The sequence below is a fragment of the Didymella exigua genome (assembly GCF_010094145.1).
Source record: "Didymella exigua CBS 183.55 unplaced genomic scaffold M421scaffold_13, whole genome shotgun sequence".
Classification (NCBI taxonomy): Eukaryota; Fungi; Ascomycota; class Dothideomycetes; order Pleosporales; family Didymellaceae; genus Didymella; species Didymella exigua.
The window spans coordinates 473,954-496,021 of NW_022984787.1; the positions used below are offsets into that span (position 1 = coordinate 473,954).

Here is a 22,068-nt window from a genome sequence, read left to right on the forward strand (position 1 = left end):
GGAGTCAGAAATTCTGGGCGCTCTGGGGAAGCTCAAACATTTATCAACACCGAACAACAAGTCTCACCCTCGCAAAAAGACGCCGTCTTTCAATTAACTCACTCAGGCTAGTTGATATCTGATGGCATCACAGCGGGCTCTGCTGCCTCTGCGCAGCTACCTCGGTCGGCAATGCGCCGGAGCTGTGCGTCAGCAAACGAGGGCATCGAGCTCTCAATCGTCGTCCACGCAAGCTTTGGCATACAAGGCTCTGCACCGCCGCATCGCGCCTCTCCCTACCGAAGACCGCCCTCCAGCTTGGTCTGCCCCGGCTGCTGTTAGCAGCATCCTATACGAGACCCCTACACCTTCGCAAAAGCCCCACAAGAAGCACATCCTCAACTGCTTGGTGCAGAACGAGCCGGGTGTACTGTCTCGCGTCTCTGGTATCCTGGCTGCTCGTGGTTTCAACATTGACAGTCTCGTCGTCTGCAACACCGAAGTCGATGACCTCTCTCGCATGACGATTGTTCTGCAGGGACAGGAGGGTGTCATAGAGCAGGCCCGTCGCCAGCTTGAGGATCTGGTCCCTGTCTGGGCCGTCCTTGACTACACGGAATCTCCTCTCGTTCAGCGCGAGCTGCTCCTTGCCAAGATCTCCATTCTCGGTCCTGAGTACTTTGAGGAGCTTCTTGCCCACCACCGCGACATGGCCCATAACCCAGATTTGGACTTCAACCCTGAGGAGTTGAGCGAGGAGGAGCGTCAGGCATTCGCCGAGGAGGCTGCTCGCGATTCTCTGAGGAAGGACTTCCACCCTAGCAACCTCGCTGTTTCTCAAGCGCTCCGTCATAAGCACGAGCACTTGCGAGCCATTACTTTCATGACCCACCAGTTCAAGGGCAAGGTCTTGGATATCAGCACCAACAACTGCATCGTCGAGCTTTCTGCGAAATCGGACAGGATCGACTCCTTTATGAAGCTCATTGCTCCATTCGGTATCCTGGAGTCTGCACGAACTGGTAAGTCTACTGGTCCAATCTCTCACATGGTATCTGAACTGACGTCAAACAGGACTCATGGCTCTTCCTCGTTCCCCCATTCACAGCTCTGATGACGTTGGAGAGAAGGACGCAGAGGATATTGTCGACACAAGCCTGTTGCCTCCCGGCTAAATTCCTATCGCCAGAAGAGTCTAAGTAGATTAGAACACTTACTGCTTTGGGGATGTCTTGATCTTTGCGTGTAATCTACCGGTAGTCGGGGTCTGGCGTTCACCGTTGGCGATGTGGCATTACGGATTGGAACTTGCGCAGTTACAAGATGACAAGTGGGTCAATACTATGTCGCGATATTTGCCATGTAGGTATTCCAGTATTCATGCTGACGTTCAATTTCGCTGCCGCTGCGTGTCTGGTGTATATATCAAATGCAACACTGGCCCAGTGCCCATCCACTTTTCGAGTCATTCGCCCTCCATCTGACATTGAAAGTGGCGGCTGTCACGCTCCAGGATTCGTCCCCATAACGGCAGGAAGAGCTGTCGTTTTCGCGTTAAGAGTGTAAGGTTGAGCCGCCCGGTCCATATGCTGTTGTGTCAGGACTGACTGGTGAAGCTGTGTTTGCTCGAGCACAGTGCGACAATCGCAACGACGCTCTTCATCGCCCTTACAATCACGAGTAAGAGATGAATGCAGTCAATGAACGACACTCAACTTCGCCTTTTGGGAAGTTACAGGGCACAGAAAGTTTCAGGCGTGCTATGGCCAATCACAGAAGCGAAGTGACGACCTGCCTCTTCTTCCTTCCATTTAAGCGCATTCCTGCATCCCATCTGCAGTGTCATGCAAGAACGGGCAGGTGTCCACAAAAGTTCTTCCCGCTTTCGTTGTCCGCGGACGCAAACCTCAATTCAACACGATCAGCGAAGGATACGCTGCAAGTGAAAGCTTCATTGCCTTGGCTACATCAGCTTATCGATAGTTATAGGTTGATTGGTCGTTATCTGGGGCCTGCGCAGCATACAGTTGCATTCCATAGTCGGTGTCAGACATATCCTCGACCATTTCTCACACCATAGATGAGCAGCTCTGGATGCCTTTAGCTGCAGGGTCTACTACACAACACACAACAAGTGGGGCGGGCTGTCAACACTTTCTCTGGCTGCAGTACCTGATGGGTCTACGCGAAGTTTCTACACGAAAACACCACAAGCAATACGTCTAGAACCCGTCCGCTCAAGCCAGGTAACACCTCGTAACCTACCACGCTGATTTACCACCACATGCCGCTTCAGAGCCAGTGGACCATGGCACGAGATGGTCCACCGACCGGCCCCGGTACCACATCCGCGACCTGAAGTTCTCCATTGGGGGTTGTTCGTGCAGCGTTAGGTACCATCGTGGACGGTCGACACAAGAGTGCACTTGACGCATACAAATTTTCCTCCAAACAGACCACTCAGATCGCAGCGCAGGATGCTGCCGTCTGCGGCTCTCCGGCAAGTTACCGAATGACCCCAGTCGTTGAGTGTTCGGCCTGCTGAAGTGGGTCTCACATCCTGATTCGTATTTCCATCCACCGCGATCGCGCTCTGACTCTGAGCTGTAGCATGATGAAGTCTGTGAAAGTTTTCTTACTTCTGGAATCTGCACCGTAATCCTGCAGCTGCAGACCCTGGCAATTTTGTCGGTGGCTGCATTCAGCGTCAGCCTTGACCACTTCCGGAGGTTGAAACGTGCTTCACGATGTGTTCCGTATCAGTGATGGAGGTCGGCAATGGAACCCTGCAATTGAGCATGAACGCCTAGTAGGGATCGTTGACCTTGCTATCAGGAACTCGGCTCCGCGGCGCGGCAGGAGCTAGCCTTGATGGCCGGGCGGGCATCACCCTCGTCACAAACCGTCCATTCGCTGCGATGCTCATAACACGGCGTTCCTGCGCCGTGTCGCTCATGCAATCTCGTCTTCCTATTGCGTTCTCTGCAAGATTAGTCCTTCAATTTGCGATAGCCGTTCGCGATTACATCCTGCGTTTTCGGACCTTCGCGATAACCACCGCAATCGCATCTTGGCTTGACCGACATCAATCATCCACTCGTACCGTCCGGTGAGCAGTCCGCAACATTCCATCTTCCCTCAACCATCGACTGCATCGACAGGTCCATTGCGTTAGTTCGTTTGATATTACCTGCAGCAACGAGACCGAGTGCGGTTATTATTGAGCCAGCCAATTCATATCTCGACAGTCGGGCACCGTTATCTGACGTTGGCGCCCAGATTGTTCTCCATTCACTACTCGTGTTACCTAGCACAAAGACCTGCGGACCCCTTCGATCGCAGTCTTAACACATAGGGTGCATTGCTACATCCTTAGCCTGGGATATGAAATACGGCGACACATTGCGCCAAAGGAGCATTCCTGAATGGGGCCATTGTAGGTGACGTCGGTGCTATGACATCCCTCGGCTACACAATTAACGACGTTGTGCGCAGTTAACATCGACTATGATTATCTCAAAGACTTAATCAAGCACCAGACGACATCTGGCACGAATAAAGCCGTTTCGATCCCCGGATCAGGCACAGGCAGCACAGAGAGAGCCTTTAGCGAAACGTTCCTCAAAGTCCTGCAGGCGCAGCACGATCGCATAAACCTTTTTGTCCGGAGCAAGAGCGGGGAGATCGAACGGCGATTGGACCACATCGGAAGGAGTCTGGAACAGTTGCGCTCAAAGCAATCGCCTGAAGGTCGTCTGCCAGCCAGGACAGTTGAGAGATACGCAAAGATAGACGCGGATGTTGCACGGTATGCATCACGCATCGAAGGGCGTACAGCACCTGAGGCTAATAAACCACAGGACTTCCGAGGAGATCCGCTCGCTTTCACGCTTCGTAGTCGTTCAGCGAACGGGTTTTGCAAAAATCCTTAAGAAGTACAAGCGCTGGACGACAGACAGGGAGCTTCCTCACACCTTCAAAGATGAGGTCACTAGCCGTTCAGACAGCCTTTTTCAGCTGGATCTAGGCTACCTTCTCGATCAATACATCGATGTTCTCGGCGCGCTCCGCTCAGTCTTCGATAGCGAAAATGTATCCATGGTTCACATCAAGGATGCTGATGCCCAGCTGCCGGCTGCACGCATCTCGAAAGCTCTCGAGCATGATGACCAGCTGGATTTCGATCTTGCTCTGTCCACTGTACCACTGGGCACCAATGGTCAAAAGGCCACGTACTGGATACACCCCGATCATGTAGTGGAGGCTCAAGTGGTGCTACTCCAACACATGCGACTTCACACCAAGAGCACCAAGCTCACATCACGGAGAAATTCTGTCAATTCAACGCCTCTGCGCCGCAAGTCCTCAAGCGCCCTTACTGATCGTTACTTTGGCAATGAAGATCAAGTTGGTCTTCAAGTACTGGACTACGCCGAAGCTTTTGCCATCAAGCAGAACGCCAGTACTATTGGCTCTATTGAGGATGATAAGGGCAACGTCGGCATCAAGGCGGCCGCCAATGTTCGCTTCTCTGCAGCGGCTGACGCTGCGATTGTCGTATGTACAGCGAGCGACTCTCGTACACAGTCACCTGACGACATCAAAATCGCGAAGCTGAAGCGCAAGTTTACAGAGGCCTTCCTGGACACGTCGAAACCACTGCCAGATAAGCAGAACGTTCGCTTTGTGGATCGCACAGGGTCCTTCGATGATGGCGAAATGGAAACTCAAACAATTCGACAATGGCTGACTGAGCACAAAGAGATCACGCCTATCGCTGGTGTAGGTGCTTTGCGCACCAGGTTCGCCGGATTGCACAACAATCCTTTGGGTGGTATTTGGGCTACGTTGGACCGTGAGATCTTCATGAAGGAGTCTCTAGTCAAGGACTTGGGGAGCGATGATTGGGCACAGACGGCGAGTCGAAGCTCGACCAAGTTCCCTCACGCTCTACTGGAGGTTCGTCGTGAGGGAAACTACGCTGCATCCTTGATCCAGACACTCGACCGGAGTCATCTGGTAAGTCATAACTTAACACTCCTCATGCGACTCCACTAACGTTAATAGGTCGAGCGCATACGTGGCTTCTCTATCGAGGCGCATGCTGTGTGGACATGCTGTAAACCCAGCTCCATGTCTGCACCTCACTGGATCTCGCTCCTCGACAAGGATATTCGCAAGCTACCAGACCCGGTCAAGAGGCAAAGCCGCAAGAACAGAGGCAGCACAAGCGGCTCCAATACACAGTCCTCACCGCCAATGACTTCGACCTCCAACACCTCATTCGACGGTCAGCTGAGCCCCTCGACGCTTCGCAACGGCGAGTCCTCCGCGACCTCAGCACAGGACTTCGTGGATCCACCTTCCCTGCAAGCTTTCAGGAAGAAGCACCGCACGCCATACGCGGATTATCCACCTCCGGTTGTTCGAGAAGAGCCGGAGACGCAGCGCTATTGGAACGAATATGACCATCCCGAAGACGAGGATCAGGGATACTACATCTACGTCGATCCGAATGCTTCCGCCAAGTTCCCTGGGCAAGAGACGCTCGAAGCCTGGACAAAGAAGACCAGGAAGATGTTCGGCATGCGACTTCAGGCAGAAGAACACTCTCTCTTGTCCGCCGATGTCACAACAGACGACGAAGACTCTGGAAGCGAGAGCCCGTTGGGTTGGAACCTTCGGTCGAATTACGGCACTATCTCGTCGCAGAACGGCAGTACTCACGAGGGCTATTTTAGCACTATTTTCCGGGGCAGGATCAATCCTTACCAGGATGCTGAAGCCCTGACAGAGCGTAGATCCCTGCTTAGCGAGCTGCAGACTCGCGACCGCGAGCGGGAGAGGACTAAGCTCCGCTTCTACTCGACATGCCTGGCTGCTGCATTCGCGATGCACTTCATCCTCGGCTTGATGACGATGACCAGTCGCAAGAAGGAGAGAGGGGCCGTAGACGTAGGTGTGCTTTTTGGTGCGGTGTGCACGCTGGTCTTATGTATCGTTGCTGTCGTCAGTATGAAGACGCGGAGGGAGCGTCTTGGTTGGATACATCAGGGTATTGTTTTGAGCATTGTGCTTGCGTTGCTCGGATTGGATGTTCTGCTGCTGCTATGGGTTTTGAGGGTATGAAGGAGGATAGTAATGTTTAGAAGGGAGAAAGCGGATGTATGAATAGGTGAAAAGGCATATACGGGTAGGAGGGTACGCACATATTCATGAGGAAGGAGGAAGAGGATGCGGGTATCGCTTCATTTAGTTTTTCAGCGTGTTCGGCGCTCTGGAGCGATCGTTTTGAGCCAAGTCGGATATCCTTGGATCTCGAGCCTGGGATCGGATCACGTTGGAAATACCAGAACTGGGACGAGGCGCTGTGGTGTAGGCATGAGCGCGATAGCCTCTGCACGTCCTGTTAGTATGCATACATGCAGATATCATTAACGTAACCCAAAAGAATTCAAATTTCAAGCAGATTGAACCTCATCAAAGGAAGCATGCCTAAGATTAAGATGGCGCCTTCATGTGATGTAAGCGGCTAGGAGAACGTTGACTGAAAGTTCAATCAGGTCACACGGTGGAACGCATTGACTCTCCGTCAGATTGCATACGGCCGCGGCTGCGCGCAAGGGAAACGCATCGCAAGGTGTTGAGAAATGCGGTTAGAAGACAAGAAAGAAAAGGCTTAATGCGTGTCTGGCATGCCACCATCGTTGAGCATTGCAAGCTGCTGAGAACAGCGGGGAAACGATCGCAATGTCGAAATGGACGTGCGCAGCATCGACATTGAAGCTGCTGTGGAGGCCTGGCAGAAATCAAGGCTCACCATCCTCGTCCGTTACAATCAGCAACAATACCATCGCAGACCCGCATTCCAGTATTATGTGGGCAGCCTCAGAAATCACACGATATCTGGCCTCTCCATCTTGTCTTCTCCATGACGGCGTTGAGATGTAATTCTCCACTAATTCTCCACCTTACATTCAAGGCCAGGAGGCGAACGAGGAGGCTCTGCTGTTGCCGGGCAGCCGGCGTGGGGGCGCCGCAGATCTGTGGGTCTTGACCAACTGTATCTTGATTCATGATCGAGCTCTGCGGCAGAGCCGCACGCCAGTTGGCATTGCTGCCAGATCATTTGCCGTCAAAGAAATATCTTCAGTGATCGTCAGGACTCGCTCAGTCAACGAGCGTCAGCATTCATGGAAAACCGCGGTTCAGCGTGCTTCTGACACGCGGTAACTTGGCGGCGGAGGAGACGGTTTAGCAAGGACCGAAGTGGGCCTGCACCCCATCAGAAATTCAACCCGCGCGTCATCCTTCAAAGCTTTCAGTGTCCATCTCTCCATACCACCCTTCTCCTCCCCGCCGCCTTTCCCCGGAAAAATTCGTGACTTCAGAGTTGGGGACTTAATGTGCTGGTAGAGAAAATCCGAGGTATGTTGTCTGTATTTCCTTGTCGTTGTCCAATTCCGGATTGGCATATGAATTGCTGGACCATTGCAGCACAGCTATGCGACACCGGGGAATTTGCAGCCAGCTGATTTGCTAGACCCTGCGCGGCCGGCTAACGATCATACGTGCAGGTCAAGCTTTCAAATCTCATCACATTTGTTTATATACCTAAACCCCTTTGCATCGATACTCTACGACGTTTCGGTGCTATAGTCCCGCACATCCATTCTCCACCTCACATCACAGCAAGCCAATCGATAGCGCATCATGGCTGCACGACGTTCGAGTCGCTTTTTGAAGCCGCTTGCCTACGCGGCGGGAGCTGGTGCTGTTGGTAGCGCTGCTCTGTACACGGTCATCCGACCGCGAGACATTCCTGGCACAGAAGCTGCCGCTGTACCGCCTCCGACATATGGCGAGGGCGGTGTCTTCAACCCTCCCAAGTTCCCAAATGTCCCCTCGAGGGAGGAGCAGATCGCGAAGCTGAAGGCCAGCGGAGGCATCGTCGCGCAGGTTGCAGACAGGGCCAAGCAGCTCCTCACAGGGAGCACAACAGCTCCTGAGCAGAAGCCTGAGCAGGAGGAATACGATCTTCTGGTCATTGGCGGTGGTGCCACTGGTGCTGGTATCGCGCTCGATGCCGTTACACGAGGTCTGAAGGTTGCTATGGTCGAGCGTGACGACTTCAGCAGTGGTACCAGCAGCAAGAGTACGAAGCTGGTGCACGGAGGTGTCAGATACCTCGAGAAGGCTGTTTGGAACCTGGACTACAACCAGTGAGTAAAGCCAGCTATGCCAACCTACGTAATCGCTAACTACGAGATTTTAGATACGCGCTTGTTGTCGAAGCCCTCCGCGAACGCCGTTATTTCTTGGACACCGCGCCGCATCTGTCACAATGGCTGCCCATCATGATTCCCATCCAGAAGTGGTGGCAGGCTCCCTACTTCTGGGCCGGTACCAAGTTCTACGACTTTTTGGCCGGTTCCGAGAACATCGAGAGCTCATACTACATGACAAAGAGCAAGGCTCTGGATGCATTCCCTATGCTAAAAAAGGAGGGTCTGTTCGGCGCTCTCGTCTACTACGACGGCGCACATAACGACTCCCGTATGAACGTTTCGCTGGCTATGACAGCAGCTTTGTACGGCGCAACTGTTGTGCCCCACGTCGAAGTCACCGCCCTGACGAAGGATGCCAACGGCAAACTCAACGGTGCAATCGCGAAGGACCTCGTTCAGGAGCTGGATGGTAAGAAGGCTGAGCCGTTCACAATTAAGGCCAAGGGTATCATCAACGCCACTGGTCCTTTCACCGACTCCATCCGCAAGATGGACGATCAGACGGTCTCTGAGATTGTTGCCCCTAGTTCCGGTGTGCACGTTATTCTCCCAGGCTACTTTAGTCCGGCCAACATGGGTCTTATTGACCCCAACACCTCTGATGGACGTGTCATCTTCTTCCTGCCATGGCAGGGCAATACAATCGCCGGTACAACCGATACTGCTTGCGACGTCAAGCAGAACCCTGTCGCCAGTGAGGACGAGATCGACTGGATTCTGAAAGAAGTCAAGCGCTACCTGCAGCCTGAGATCAATGTCAGGCGCGGCGACGTCTTGGCTGCGTGGTCTGGTATCCGTCCCCTTGTCCGCGACCCCACCAAGGACAAGTCGGAGGGTCTTGTCCGCAACCACTTGGTGACTATGTCCGAGTCTGGTCTGCTCACCTGCTCTGGAGGAAAGTGGACGACTTACCGCCAGATGGCTGAAGAGACCGTCGATGAGGCTATCAAGGAGTACAACCTCGAGCCCAGGGCTCTTACACACGCCCCTCTAGTTAGCGGAACTCAGGTCAAGGACGAGGCTCCTCTCGATGGTACCTGCCAAACCCACCGCGTCCGTCTCGTTGGTGCCCACGGTTTCTCCAAGACTCTCTTTATCAACTTGGTCCAGCACTACGGCATTGAGACCGATGTAGCCAAGTACCTCTGTCAGGCCTATGGCGACCGCGCCTGGACTGTTGCTGCGCTCTGCGCGCCCACAGAAACCCGGTTCCCCGTCCGCGGCAAGAAGATCTCTGAGTTGTATCCCTACGTCGATGGTGAGGTCCGCTACGCCGTTCGCCACGAGTACGCACAAACCGCCACCGACGTTATCGCACGCCGTATGCGTCTCGCTTTCTTGAACGCCCAGGCTTCGCTCGAGGCTCTTCCCAAGGTCATTGACATCATGGCCGAGGAACTCAAGTGGGACAACAAGCGCAAGGACCTTGAGTTCAAGAACGGAGTCGAGTACCTTGGCTCCATGGGTCTGCCTAAGAACAAACTCAGCCTGACACGCAAGGATGTCGAGAGCGGGAAAGTGGGCAAGTACGCCGACGAGGAGTACCAGCTCTACGCACGCCATGGTGAGTCTCCCGATCCTCAGCATTGTGACGATCTGTTTGAAATGGGAATTGCGCTAAATTGTGGATTTGCAGACAAGCCTGAGGAGCTGCTCGAGAGCGACTCCAAGTACGCTCAGGGGCATAACCCGGTTGTTGGCCGCGACTCGCCTGCCAACAAATAAGCAGTCAAACGTGGTGATGGATGGTTCTGTAGATCTGGTTTGAGCATCTTGTATATTGTTGCATAATCGGCGCGTTTGTTCTTGTAGAGTCTGAGGGGGTAGTTGCTAAGCTACCTATTGTCATACAGCGTGTCCCGTTTGGGTGTCCGCGATCAGCATTTGTATATATCCTTGTTCAATACCTAGCTATTGTTCACCTGCAGGTTTTGACGCTGGAGAAAGTGAGAGACTGATTCGATGTTGGCACAATATTCTCGGCTGTGAGACTTAGCCTCGCAGCAGGCGATGACAAGTGGACATGATTGGTAGGCGTTTAGGGCTTCTGGCAGCCTGCTGCTATCAAGCCCCCTGCACTTTCTCCTCCTTCCCCACAGTCTTTATGATAAGCTAATCCCAACTCAAAGATAACGTCCGCGAGGAAGTCTCGTATTACCCTCGTGGCGAGACCGTCCCGTCGCCTTTGCCTTCTTCCACGGTCTCGCCCGAACACCTGCCGCGAGCCTTAGGCTAGTGGTCCAGTAGCTATGATACTATCATCCGAAATGTAACGTAACGGTCGGGTGAGTATATAACTATCACTTGGCAGACCTCACTCGACGTTGCGGGCGCCGATAATTTCTCTAGCTAGAGATTACAAGTCATGGGGACGCGATGCGCTGACTGCCGTGGTGCAACCTTGCTTGCCATGTTTTCTGTATAATATAAAGACCTTGTAGATCGTCGTGGATCTTTCCAAGTCTCAGGTTCAACTCGACTGACTTCTCAACAACTTACCCAGGATCCTCCTGAAATCTGCAACCATGGGTGTCGATCCTGAAATTGCGCCGACCGCGAGTGCGTCCAAGACCGCTGAAGTGTTTTCCCAACACGAGGGTGATCTGAAGGAAGGACTCGTCGAAAACAACGGACACTTCACCGCTGCCGAACTTGTGAAGTATGGACAGACAAAGCGTGGTCTTTCGCCTCGCCATGTCCAATTGATGGCCATTGGAGGTAGAACCCCCCTCTCGTCAAAACACGTGCAGAGCTGACAGCCCCAGGATCCATCGGTACAGGTCTCTTCGTAGGAATCGGTGGCTCCCTCTCCAAAGCTGGTCCTCTCTCCCTCGTACTCGGATACATGTTCTGGGGCGCCCTCTTCGTCTGGCCCACATACCTCTGCGTTGCAGAGATGTGCGCCTATCTACCTCTCCGCGGCGCTATCTTCGAGCTGGCAGCCCGCTTCGTCGACCCCGCGCTCGGCTTTGCTATGGGATGGACCTACTTCTTTGCTGGTGTGATGCTGGTTTGCACAGAATACAGCGCCGTTGCAACGGTCATGCAATACTGGAACACCGACATCAACCCGGCCGTTTGGATCGCTATGACGATGGTAGTGTGTGTTTTTCTGAACGTGGTTGCGGTGAAGTGGTACGGCGAGTCGGAGTTTGTCATGGCTTCCACCAAGGTTCTACTTCTGATCGGTCTCGTCCTTCTCACCTTCATCACCATGCTCGGCGGCAATCCTCAGAATGACCGCTACGGATTCCGGTACTGGACCAGCGAAGGTGGAGGAGCGATCCATGCCTACTACGCTGAAGGCGCCACTGGACGCTTCTGCGGTTTCTGGAGTGTATGTATCTACGCTGCTTTCACTATCGCCGGGCCGGACATGATCTGTCTCGCTGCAGGGGAAATCCAGAACCCGCGCCGCACGATTCCGCGCGTGGCAAAGCTCATCTTCTACCGCCTGGTTGGATTCTACGTCTTCGGTGTGCTGGCTGTAGGCATCATCTGCTCGTCCCGCGACTCTCGTCTCCTGGGAGCCATTGACGCTGGCGAGCCGGGCGCCGCAGCCTCGCCCTGGGTGGTCGGCATCACAAACCTCGGTATCAAGGGCCTGCCCGGCCTCATCAACTTCCTGATCCTGCTCTCCGGCTGGTCCTGTGGAAACGCATACCTCTACGCTTCTTCCCGCACTCTCTACGGCCTCGCCCGCGACGGCCAGGCGCCGAAGTTCCTCCTCAAGTGCACAAAAGCTGGTGTACCGATCTACGCGGTCGGCGTCGTGACACTGATCACCTGCCTTACATTCCTCGTCAGCTCAAATAACGCAGTCGAGGTGTTCTACTGGTTCGTTGGGCTGACGACATGCGCGCTCGTGTGCACATATGTCGGCATGCTGTGGACGTATGTTGGCTGGCATCGTGCGCGCGTTGCCCAGAACTTCGATAAGAGTCTGCTTCCGTATGTTGCGCCTTTTACGCCTTATACTGCGTGGCTCGCTATGGTTCTTGGTGTGCTGATGGTCATCTTCATTGGTTACGATACGCTTGTGCCATTCAGCATTCAAGGGTTCATCACGAGCTACTTCGGAGCGTGGTTCAGTATCTTCGTTTTTATCTTTTGGAAAGTGTTCAAGCGTACGTCGTTTGTCAACCCAGCGGAAGCTGACTTCGTGAGCGGCAAGGCGGCGATTGACGAGGAGTGCAGAGAATGGGAGGAAGGCGGCATTGAAGAGAACGTCAAGGCGAGGCTATCAAAGATGCCTCTCTGGCGCAGATGCTGGGAGAGGATGTGGTAGATATATGTGGTAGATATTTTCACCCAAACCCGGTCGAAGACTCGAGGGGCAAAAGTAATGTACTGATCGACTGCACATTATGCACACAAACAATTGCTTCACAAGATATCTGCTCAATTCTTGCGAAGTTAGACGTAACACTCCGACACCAAGTGATCACTGTTCTTCAAGTCCATTGACCACTACTTCGCAATTCGCCCATCCTTCACCATGTCCCGAATCGTATCGATACTCTTCTCTACCGCCATCTTCGCCATGCCCTTCAGCTTCTTGGTTTCTTTCTCCTGATCCTCACTCCCATGAGCATGAGGAAGATCAAACTCAAACATATACGTCATATGCAAATCCTCCGGCTCGCCGGACGGTCCATCAGAGACAACATTGCGGATGTGGGTTCCGTCTTCTTGCTCGAAATCAACCTATTCTATGTATCAGCTAGGGTTGACATCATCCCGTCTGTCGCAATATCTCGAAGTTGCATCACGCTTGAAATCAAGAGATGAATGAGGCTGCATCCAGACTTACCCAGCTTGGCCAGTACTCCCTAACCGTCTCCCTCGCCAGTGGTTTCAGCCCCGTACCCTCTCTGAACTTGACATCGCGGACCACAGTTCCATCCTCTCTCTCCTCGAGCACCGTGCAACTCTCGATGGCCGGCACGAATTCCTGTGCGAAGCGCACTTTGCGCTGCAGGCCGGCCCAGATCTGTGGCACCGTGAGCACAGGCGAAGCGCCGGGCTTGTTGATGAGCGATGTGTAGGAGAGGTGGACTATTGGCATCTTGAGAGTTGGCTTGTATCGCTGGGTGATGATGGGGAATGGTAGGAGTGGCGGATGGAGTGGGAGTGGAGTGGGGTTGGAGTGGAGTGGGGTGCAAGCAGTGGTTGCTTTGCAGTTGACGTCAGAGTATTGGATTTGAAGCTGCGTTGATGGATAGTTTGGATCGGTGTCTACCGTACCGAATTACAGTCTTAGTTATATATGGATGTCCTTCGATGTTGCAGCTGAAGTGCATCATTGATTCGTCGAGTACCCGGTCATTACAAACCGTTGTCGTTCGTCCGTTGTCGTTCGTCCGTTGGCCTTCAGGCATTGAGGAACCGAGCTAGAAGGAGCCGCTCCCGTTTACACGATTACCGCATAGGGAGAACTAGTCTCGTCTGCATAAGGCTGTTGCTTACATGTGCAGACGAGAAGTAAGTGCGAGAGACCGAAGGTACGTGAGGCTCTCGTGGGAGTGTGCCGCGTCCTCATGAGATTGTCGTAGTCTGTCAATGAAATCATTGTTACTCAGGTACGAAAGACGTGCCGTACACGTAATAGAAGAGCAATTGCATAGATTGACCTCAGTTTCGCTCCGCCAGCTTCTGCATACGCATATTATATGGGACAACCTCCCATCGATCCACGTGGACCCTGGCTCAATTTTGTCTTCCTGACATCAAATGAAATAATCACAACCCGCAACTCAAGACGACCGAGGTCTGCTTCCGGAAAAGCCTCGCACATTCAATACGGGCGGTAGCCGGAGCCTCCACGACCACGGTAACCACCACGATAGCCTCCTCCACGAGGAGCATAGGCACCGCCACCGCCACCACCACCCCGGCCGCCATAAGGTCCACCTCGACCTCCAAATCCGCCGCGCCCTCCCCTAGGGCCGCCGCGACCGCCTCTCGTCATGCCGGGCAAGTTGGTACGCTTGGGTACGACCTGTAATGATCAGCAAGCTCGCTCATGAGCATCTAATGAAGGTGACATACCTTCAGATTCCTGTTGCGGAACTGACTGTTGTCGAGGACCAGAGCCTCACTGACCAGACTGGGTTCTGTGAACTCTACATACGCATACCTGCATACGCCCATTAGCGTTCCAATCTTTCTGCCAGAACTCTTGCCAGGTCGCGAAAGATCATGCCGAGGGAGCTGTATACGACAGACGCGCGCTGGGTGCAGCGGCACAAAAGTGGGCGCAGAGTAGCTTCGTAGAGGAGAAACGGATCACTCTCAACCAAATGCGCAAAGAAAACCTCCTCTTAGTACTGACCCTTTGGGATGCCCTGTGAACTTGTCGAGCAGGATGGTGACACGATTAATGCTGCCGACGCTCTGGAAGTGTGCCTGGATCTCCTCAGGGCTGGCCCCGTAGTCGACATTACCAACGAAGACACTCCGCGAGTCAACGTCTTCTTTGCTTTCACGCATCTCGTGGCGTTCGTGGTCGAGCGACTGCTGCATCTCGCGCAGCTTCTGTGCCTCATCTTCCATCTCTTGCACGCGGCGCCTCATGGCTGAGATCTCCTCCTGTTGTCTGTTGTCAGTCTCTCTCGTTTACTACTTGCAGACCGCATTCGGCAACGTTGCGCTGATGGCGCGCAATAGTGAAGACTCGGATGATCGCGATGGCTGAAATGCGTGTCGTACCTCTTCGATGGTATCATCTCCGCGGCGCTCGTCTTCTGCAGTATCGAGGCGCTCGTCTTCTGCGGTATCGAGACGCTCGTCTTCTGCGGTATCGAGACGCTCGTCTTCTTTGCGACGCTGCTCTTCCTCGCGCTTGATATCAGTTTCGACGTCAGACATGATTACAGAATTTCTCCTGGGCTGTGGTATGTGTTAGCTTTATGTATGTAAGCTGTGATGAGTGCTTCGACGTACAAGGCTATGGGGAGGTGTTTGGTTTCCAACAGCAATCTGTCAAGCGGTGCGGAGGTGATCCTTGAATTGACCGAGTCCCAACCCTGAGCGCGTGACGCGACGACAATAAAGCTCTGATAAAAGAAGGAGTGACACCTAGGTGAAGGTGACTGTGATGTAGCTTCGATGGAGTGACGATGCCGTGGGTCGGAGCTTCCTCGCGCTAAAACAGTTGGGGCCTGGGTTTCAGCCTGCATCTGCAGCCTTACGCGTGCTCAGGGAATGTCTCAAAACACAAAATCACGAATCAACGTCCGCTCAGAATATGTATATCTTCCTCATGAACAGCAGTGGCAGTCAGAGTCTTTCATTCCATGTAATTGCGAATTATCGCCAGGTATACATATGAGCCCAAAGTCATCCGTTCACAGATCTAAAGAGCCGTCATGATGTCCATCAACCCCAAACGCCAGGTGCCATGGATATTTCATATCGCCTTCGTGGTGAAGCACACGCCAACCCTGCCTAACGACGTATATGTGAATGCTAGGCCTCTCACTTCGCCTCTTCCTCCGATCTTTTCGAATGCCTCCAGGCTTCTAGATGCGCGCATCAGGTCGTTTCCTCCAACTCCAAACTGGCTTCTGTACTGCGCTCGACACGCGCGCCGCATGACTCTAGGGCGCTGGGTTCTCCTTGACGACGCTGCGTACCTTCTTGTCGTATGCAGTGCGGTCCTTCTTGAAGAGGTTGAAGGCGTCTGCTTGGGCGGGCGATTCTGGGTTCGGCTCATCGAGCAATGACTGAATGCCGAGCAGGATCTCCTTGATTGTAATGGCTGGCTTCCATCCCTCTTCTTCGTTCAAGATCGACAGGCAGACGGTGCCGGAGGGATACACGTTGGGGTGGAACAGCGGAGGTACGAATTTACCTGCGGTGTATTAGTTCGCCTGAGCACCGAGAGTCGAGGAATAGCTGCGCCGCAGCTGAGCGCCAGAGAGACGTACACTTCGGTGGCTTGGTAGGGTACTCGTCAGGAAATGTGACCTCGAGCTTGAACAGGCCGCCCTCCCAGAGTGTCTTCTCCTTGCCTGGTACGCCGCAGTCCCACTTCTTGAGGTCCATCATACCGTTCGAGCCACGCATAGGCTTCGCGAAAAAGCCGAAGGGGTGGTCGCGTCTCCATTGCTTTCTTGAAGATGGTCAGCGCATCTCTTGTAGATTCCTGCGCAAAGGTCGCTCACCTCTCTTCAGAGAGCCGGTTCATGCACAAAGACATGGTGCAGGTGTATGGCTGTTATCAAGCTCCGGTGCGTTCTCGGGTTGTCGCTGGTGATGAGGTTTACGTGGAGCGAATGGAAAGCGCGACGGTTCAGGAAAAAGCGACGCGTTGCGCTTTGTAAGCTGGCGAGCGTGGCGAAGGTGAGAGAAAGCGACGTAGGTTGCGTGTGGACGTGAGGCAGACTTGCTCAGCGCACCTCTCGAGTCCACGTGACGTACAACATTAAGCGTGTCTTCCCGCCTGGTGAATCTAGCCAGCAGAGGAATCCCTGCCCCGCTGCAACTGCCCCACTCAGTTGCGCCGAGGCTGAACGGCAACGGGTATCAGCGCAGAGGAGCGACGCGTTTGACCTGCAATTGCTTATACAACGTCTGTCATTCGCGTGCGCTTCATTCTAGCAACACAATTTCTATACAAGAAGACAACAGCCGTCATCATCACCATGGCTGACGTGCTAGCAAAGCAAGAGAAGGAGCATGTGAAAGCTGCCTCTCCACCAGCCGACGTTGCATCAGACCCCGAAGAAGACGATCTCTCAGACCTAGATGACGTGCTGGATGAGTTCGCAAATACAAAGCTCGACTCCAAAGTGCCCGCAGCATCAGCAACAGCACCGAAAGCTGCACCACAGCCCTCAGCTCCGTCTGCCTCCGGCCCCGGGAGACCGGAAGACGTCTCACCCGCTGAGCTCCTCCTTCAAGATGAAGACGCATTCGCAAAGAAGCTACAGGAAGAGATGGCGCAACTGCTCGGCCAGGGTGACTTCCAGAAGCAGTTCGAGGAGATCATGAAGGATATGAACAGCGAGATGGGCGGCGATCATCTTCCTGCGCCCACAGCTTCGGAGGCAGCTGCAGCTGCAACGTCGTCGCTAAAAGATGGCGCATCCTCGAAAGCTGGTGGAGCGAGCAAGGTGGATAAGAACTTCCAAGACACGATCAAGAAGACAATGGAGCGCATGCAAGAGTCTGGCGACGCTGCTTCCTCTGCCGCTGCGTCGTCTGCGAACCAGGACGATATCCTCGCGCAAATGCTGAAGGAGATGGAGAGTGGTGGATTCAGTGGGGAGGGCAATGACGAGGACTTCAGTAAGATACTGATGGGCATGATGGAGCAATTGACCAACAAGGAAATATTGTATGAGCCGATGAAGGAGCTGGACGACAAGTTCCCAGCGTGGATGGAGAAGAACATGGAGAAGGTGCCAAAAGAGGACCTGGAGAGGTACCAGGAGCAACAAGTGCTGGTTAAGGAGATCACAGCGCGATTTGAGAGGAAAGGATATAGTGACGAGAACGCCAAAGACAGGGAGTATATTGTGGAGAGGATGCAGAAGGTATGCATCCCTTTTCATCTTGATTCCTCTTTTACTGACTGTATACAGATGCAAGCCGCCGGCTCACCGCCACCGGACCTTGTCGGCGATATGAACGCCGCGCAGGAAGCGTTGGCTGGTATGGATGAAGGGTGCCCGACGCAATAGCGTACTGCCCAGAGGATATATCCCAAAAGTATACATGAGTCACTGTACATGTGCCTGACCTCGGCCTCTCTGCTGGAGTGCTATGCTGGTCTGCTTGGTGACAGATATTGCTGGTTCCTGATCGAGTGGACTACTCGAGAATTCTAGTTCTCAATCGTCTGTCATATCCATTTCATCGATATCTCTATAACTGCTGTCGTGAGCCCGTGGTTCTTGCTGATACCGTACATTGACATCTGCGGTGCACATGAAGATCTGGTCATAGTCTTCGTCGTCGCTGCCGTAATACTGCTGTAGTGCTTTGTCTTGACTCTGCTCTTGCTCCAACGCAGCAATTAGCTGTTGCAGCTCGTGCTCCTCTTGCGCAAGTACGTAGTCCGCTTCGCTCATTTCTGGCTCGTATTGTGGTGCGTTGCTCGACGACTGTGGTAAATTCGCGTAGCTCAGGAGCTCATCGTCGAACTCATCTTCTTCTGGTGGTGCTTCTTGTGCCTTTTTGCTCTCCCAACGCTTGCGTTCCGAAACGAAGTCCAATTGCTGGAGCTGTGAAATGTCAGTACGCGTGTCTGAAGACTGTGTGTATTGGTGGCGTACCTGCTCGCCTCGCGACTCCCACTTTTTATCCTCCCGATTGTTCTGCACGCGCTTGAGGAACAACTCCCTCCGCCTCTTCGTAGTCGCGTCGCGCATCTGGACCACAGGATTGGCTTTGTACGCGCGTTGTGGTTGTTGTGGTTGCTTCTCGTTTTGCTGCGACATTGCGTTGAAGTCGAACAAGCCTGCACCGGTGTTCACTGAACGCTCGCGCAGTGGTGAGGACTGGATTGGTGAGTGGGTGGCGTAATGCTGATTCCGCATGTGTGAGTAGTAGGTGCTCGTGAGCAGCATCGTGATGAGTTGGATAGTTTCTGAAGAATGAATGAGCAAGAATCCAATTTCGCTCGTTGCTGGTGTGTCGTGTTAGGAAGTTGGAGATTGTGACGGTAAGTGATGATGCAGTCGCGACTCAAAGACGGCAGGCGCGTCCGACGCGCTTTCCTTATCGATTGCCAACAAGATCACGTGCAGGGGTCCTCATCCACCGTCAACCGCCCGGAGCTTCTTAGCCTTCCGCCATCACAACGAGCACATAGAGAATGCGCACCTTCCTACCTCCGTTCGAACAGCTCCCTGGCGTCGAAATAGTGCATACCACGTTGGGAAGGCCATATAGCTTCGATACTCGACATTGCTGAGCGGACACCAAACAGACTGCAGCTTTCTCGTTCCCATTCCCGAGTGATTTTCCGTCATCATGGCCGTTCTAGCTCAGATACCAGGCCTCAACGTGGCGATCGTAGAATGTCATTATCAGGCACTTAACGAGTATGAGGACGGTGACAATGAGCAATCGCAAGGTGCAGAGGAAGACCAACGGACGTACGAACTGACGAGGTACATAAAATCGAAGACCGGTGCGAAGTTTGGTATTCAAATTAGATTTGGCGAGGCGTTCGTCACAGAATACGGTATTCGCATGGAAGTCAGGATCGATGGTCGTGGAGCAAGAACAATGATCCTGAGACCAGCTGATCTACGCACATATGGTGGACAGTTCGTCTGTTCTTACAAGGACGAACAAAGGAACTCGAAACGCTACCACCGAGATTTCCAGTTCGCTGATCTCGAAGTCGGTGAGCACGCGCTTTCGTGCGTCGAACCACGCTCACCCATGTAGGTGAGATGTCAGAAGACGATTCATTTTCCAACATTCACCGAAACATTGGGGCGCTCGGAACTACCTCTGCCGTTCTCTACGAAATAAAAAACGTGCATTCAAGACCAGCAGCCACGCCGACTAGGAACTCATCGCGCCATAAGAGGATTGATCAACGTTCTGAGAAGCAAGGGTGTTTCCCTAATCCAGACCTCCCTTGGGGTACTGTTGGACGTGCTAAGCTATAGGCTTGTAGTTGCAGCGCTCCCGGCCTTAAAAAGCAGTTTAACGGTGGTTTGTCGCTCAACAGCGGATCTCGTCCAGAGTCCATCTGCCAGTGGAGGGAGCACTGTCACAATTGTGGTTGAATCGAGGCCCAGAGACTACTACGGGCCCTCGGGCCCGCTCGAATCAAGAAGTGCCATTGAACAATCGGTAAAAGGTCGGGATGAGTTGACTGACGGTCAACGTCGGCTCTTCCCTCTCTTCCCTGGATAATATCGACCTCAATGGCTGTGCGGTATTGTTGCGGTGCAATTCGGTCCTATAGGCCTTGATCGTCACCTCTGTTGACTACCTTGGACTGGCACGTCTCAGGGCATGTATACATGGTCGCCTCCTAGCTAGCAAGCAACTCAGCGCAGTTTCCATCGACTATACAGCGGCTACGTCTGCCGCAACAGGTACTCACCGAGATCAGCAAGATATTCAATCCACTTGTCTTCAAATGCCAGCACTGTCTCATGTAGCCGCGCCATCATCTGGTAGGCCAGATATATGAACGCCAACATATGATTCGTGGTGAAGTAGTTCATGGAAGGAGTGACAACCATGCTCCCATACACATGCAGGCATCGTGTACTCGGTTATGAAGCGTGAGAGAAGTCGAAGGGCGTTGCGGGTTTCGAAAGTAATCACGGTGTTCGTGCAGTAGCGTTCAGGGAAGAGCTGCAAGCGCTGTGGTTGGGAACGAGCTCCCGAGTACCTTCACCTTTTGTCGCAGCCTGCGCACGATCCACATGAGTACACTTTACTTCAAAGTATCCGATTGGACGATTTTGGGTGTCCTCTTCTCCTCAGAAACAACAAGGCATTATTTCATGAGTCAGTGCCTGGGTAGCCTCCATCCTCCGATGCCGTGGATGGGTTTCTCAGGCATAAGTATTTGAGTCCCTCACACGGTCGACACTTCGATTTCATATGTTGCTTGTCAGATTCATCGAATAGCGTGCCCAGGTCTTTTATGCACATCTCAATACCAAACATCCTCAAGCGAAGAGTCGGTGTAAAACCCACATACATGGCATCATCTAGCAACAACACCGAGATTATACTCCAGGTATGCTTCGGCATATTCAGTGTAGTCAGCATAATAGTAGCCCTGGCCGGACTACATTATCGAGACTCATGGTGCTGTATATTATTTCGAAGACGCCGTAGTCGGTCAAGTTTCAGCTGTATGGGACTGCTACCTGCTACTGTCGACCCACTGCTGATCAATGCCACAGATGACAGCCTTCCTTCCCGAGCCACCACACCCTCGGGGGCAAGTGAAGTGGATGCGGAATGTGGATACAGTCTACCTCCTACACGAATCGAATCGGTATATCTGAGACCCACAGCTGACAGAAATCCGAATGAGCATACATCAGCTGGGACTACAATCACACATGAGAAATCGTCATCAACACAGATACCACCGCCGGTACATGATGCATCCTCGAGTCCGTCAAACTCCCGTCGTACTAGCATATAGTTGTGCTGCAGCCCACTAATAGCTTGTACGCAGAGCTCGAGAGTATAAATATGCGTAGATATAGCAATGCCTTAGTGTATCAATCTAGTTCCCTACACTCGGTCTCGAACACTCGTCCCCGCCTGCTGTGCACATGAGTTATGGGATCTTGCTTCCTTTAGTCACCAGTGCAGCCGTGTGATAGATGGCGTTGCCCGATCATTTAAACTTTACGATTCAATCTATGCTGCGAACCTATACTACTTCTACTCATCTTCGTCGCCTATCTAAGGCCATTACAGTGTTTCTTTCGTAAGAGGCTTTGTTGCTAGTGAACAGTGTCACTTAGAGATTCGCTTGTTACGTCAATTGAAACACGCTGTCGCCACCCATGCGCCTCACACCATCTGTCATGGCTGAGGTGGAACAGGAGCCAGTAGCGCCCTTGCGGGCTACAGCAAAGAGGAGCGAGCGTATCGGGAACCCCCAACGCCAGAACCGTACATCTAGATCAAAGTGATATATACCCGGACCGCACAACATTCTAGAAGCCTGCATCGGTGATAAGAAAGCGGGGTCAAGCATTGGAAAGCACGCTAAAGTACTTCGGCAAGCACAGAGGGACACCCTGAGTGTACGATCCTTACCAATGCTGTTGTTCTATTTTGCTTGATTGCAACA

At 53.1% G+C, this 22,068-nt stretch overlaps 10 protein-coding genes across 10 annotated transcripts; 6 read left to right on the forward strand and 4 right to left on the reverse strand.

Annotated features, from left to right (window-relative positions):
- Positions 1 to 3: 3 nt before the first annotated feature.
- M421DRAFT_420525 (acetolactate synthase small subunit mitochondrial precursor) lies at positions 4 to 1,445 on the forward strand. The gene is made up of 2 exons (XM_033592516.1): positions 4 to 1,001; positions 1,054 to 1,445. The coding sequence occupies exons 1-2, from the start codon at positions 122 to 124 to the stop codon at positions 1,152 to 1,154; spliced, it is 981 nt and encodes a 326-aa protein (XP_033448889.1). The 5' UTR covers positions 4 to 121; the 3' UTR covers positions 1,155 to 1,445.
- Positions 1,446 to 3,000: 1,555 nt separating this feature from the next.
- Positions 3,001 to 6,455, forward strand: M421DRAFT_420526 (uncharacterized protein). Its single transcript, XM_033592517.1, has 4 exons — positions 3,001 to 3,415; positions 3,475 to 3,787; positions 3,840 to 4,998; positions 5,047 to 6,455. Exons 1-4 carry the CDS (start codon positions 3,364 to 3,366, stop codon positions 6,106 to 6,108), a joined length of 2,586 nt encoding a protein of 861 aa, XP_033448890.1. The 5' UTR covers positions 3,001 to 3,363; the 3' UTR covers positions 6,109 to 6,455.
- A 923-nt stretch (positions 6,456 to 7,378) lies between these two features.
- M421DRAFT_151539 (glycerol-3-phosphate dehydrogenase mitochondrial precursor) lies at positions 7,379 to 10,392 on the forward strand. The gene is made up of 4 exons (XM_033587582.1): positions 7,379 to 7,407; positions 7,557 to 8,201; positions 8,255 to 9,831; positions 9,904 to 10,392. The coding sequence occupies exons 2-4, from the start codon at positions 7,693 to 7,695 to the stop codon at positions 9,990 to 9,992; spliced, it is 2,175 nt and encodes a 724-aa protein (XP_033448891.1). The 5' UTR covers positions 7,379 to 7,407; positions 7,557 to 7,692; the 3' UTR covers positions 9,993 to 10,392.
- Positions 10,393 to 10,792: 400 nt separating this feature from the next.
- M421DRAFT_5105 (amino acid transporter) lies at positions 10,793 to 12,555 on the forward strand (the record flags this gene model as incomplete). The annotated part of the gene is made up of 2 exons (XM_033594889.1): positions 10,793 to 10,985; positions 11,033 to 12,555. 2 exons carry the CDS (start codon positions 10,793 to 10,795, stop codon positions 12,553 to 12,555), a joined length of 1,716 nt encoding a protein of 571 aa, XP_033448892.1.
- A 182-nt stretch (positions 12,556 to 12,737) lies between these two features.
- On the reverse strand, positions 12,738 to 13,335 carry M421DRAFT_5106 (DUF1857-domain-containing protein; the record flags this gene model as incomplete). The annotated part of the gene is made up of 2 exons (XM_033594891.1): positions 12,738 to 12,974; positions 13,081 to 13,335. 2 exons carry the CDS (start codon positions 13,333 to 13,335, stop codon positions 12,738 to 12,740), a joined length of 492 nt encoding a protein of 163 aa, XP_033448893.1.
- A 694-nt stretch (positions 13,336 to 14,029) lies between these two features.
- Positions 14,030 to 15,384, reverse strand: M421DRAFT_151466 (RNA-binding domain-containing protein). The gene is made up of 5 exons (XM_033587581.1): positions 15,213 to 15,384; positions 14,979 to 15,158; positions 14,602 to 14,858; positions 14,319 to 14,406; positions 14,030 to 14,268 (listed from the first exon to the last, which is right to left on the reverse strand). The coding sequence occupies exons 2-5, from the start codon at positions 15,135 to 15,137 to the stop codon at positions 14,065 to 14,067; spliced, it is 708 nt and encodes a 235-aa protein (XP_033448894.1). The 5' UTR covers positions 15,138 to 15,158; positions 15,213 to 15,384; the 3' UTR covers positions 14,030 to 14,064.
- A 139-nt stretch (positions 15,385 to 15,523) lies between these two features.
- On the reverse strand, positions 15,524 to 16,683 carry M421DRAFT_420530 (ubiquitin-conjugating enzyme). The gene is made up of 3 exons (XM_033592518.1): positions 16,436 to 16,683; positions 16,199 to 16,383; positions 15,524 to 16,122 (listed from the first exon to the last, which is right to left on the reverse strand). The coding sequence occupies exons 1-3, from the start codon at positions 16,468 to 16,470 to the stop codon at positions 15,869 to 15,871; spliced, it is 474 nt and encodes a 157-aa protein (XP_033448895.1). The 5' UTR covers positions 16,471 to 16,683; the 3' UTR covers positions 15,524 to 15,868.
- Positions 16,684 to 16,741: 58 nt separating this feature from the next.
- M421DRAFT_420531 (Pex19-domain-containing protein) lies at positions 16,742 to 18,163 on the forward strand. The gene is made up of 2 exons (XM_033592519.1): positions 16,742 to 17,809; positions 17,858 to 18,163. Exons 1-2 carry the CDS (start codon positions 16,916 to 16,918, stop codon positions 17,954 to 17,956), a joined length of 993 nt encoding a protein of 330 aa, XP_033448896.1. The 5' UTR covers positions 16,742 to 16,915; the 3' UTR covers positions 17,957 to 18,163.
- Positions 18,032 to 18,949, reverse strand: M421DRAFT_151462 (uncharacterized protein). The gene is made up of 2 exons (XM_033587580.1): positions 18,551 to 18,949; positions 18,032 to 18,499 (listed from the first exon to the last, which is right to left on the reverse strand). The coding sequence occupies exons 1-2, from the start codon at positions 18,842 to 18,844 to the stop codon at positions 18,107 to 18,109; spliced, it is 687 nt and encodes a 228-aa protein (XP_033448897.1). The 5' UTR covers positions 18,845 to 18,949; the 3' UTR covers positions 18,032 to 18,106.
- Positions 18,950 to 19,250: 301 nt separating this feature from the next.
- Positions 19,251 to 19,673, forward strand: M421DRAFT_92360 (uncharacterized protein; the record flags this gene model as incomplete). The annotated part of the gene is made up of 1 exon (XM_033598028.1): positions 19,251 to 19,673. The coding sequence occupies one exon, from the start codon at positions 19,251 to 19,253 to the stop codon at positions 19,671 to 19,673; it is 423 nt and encodes a 140-aa protein (XP_033448898.1).
- Between the last annotated feature and the right edge of the window lie 2,395 nt (positions 19,674 to 22,068).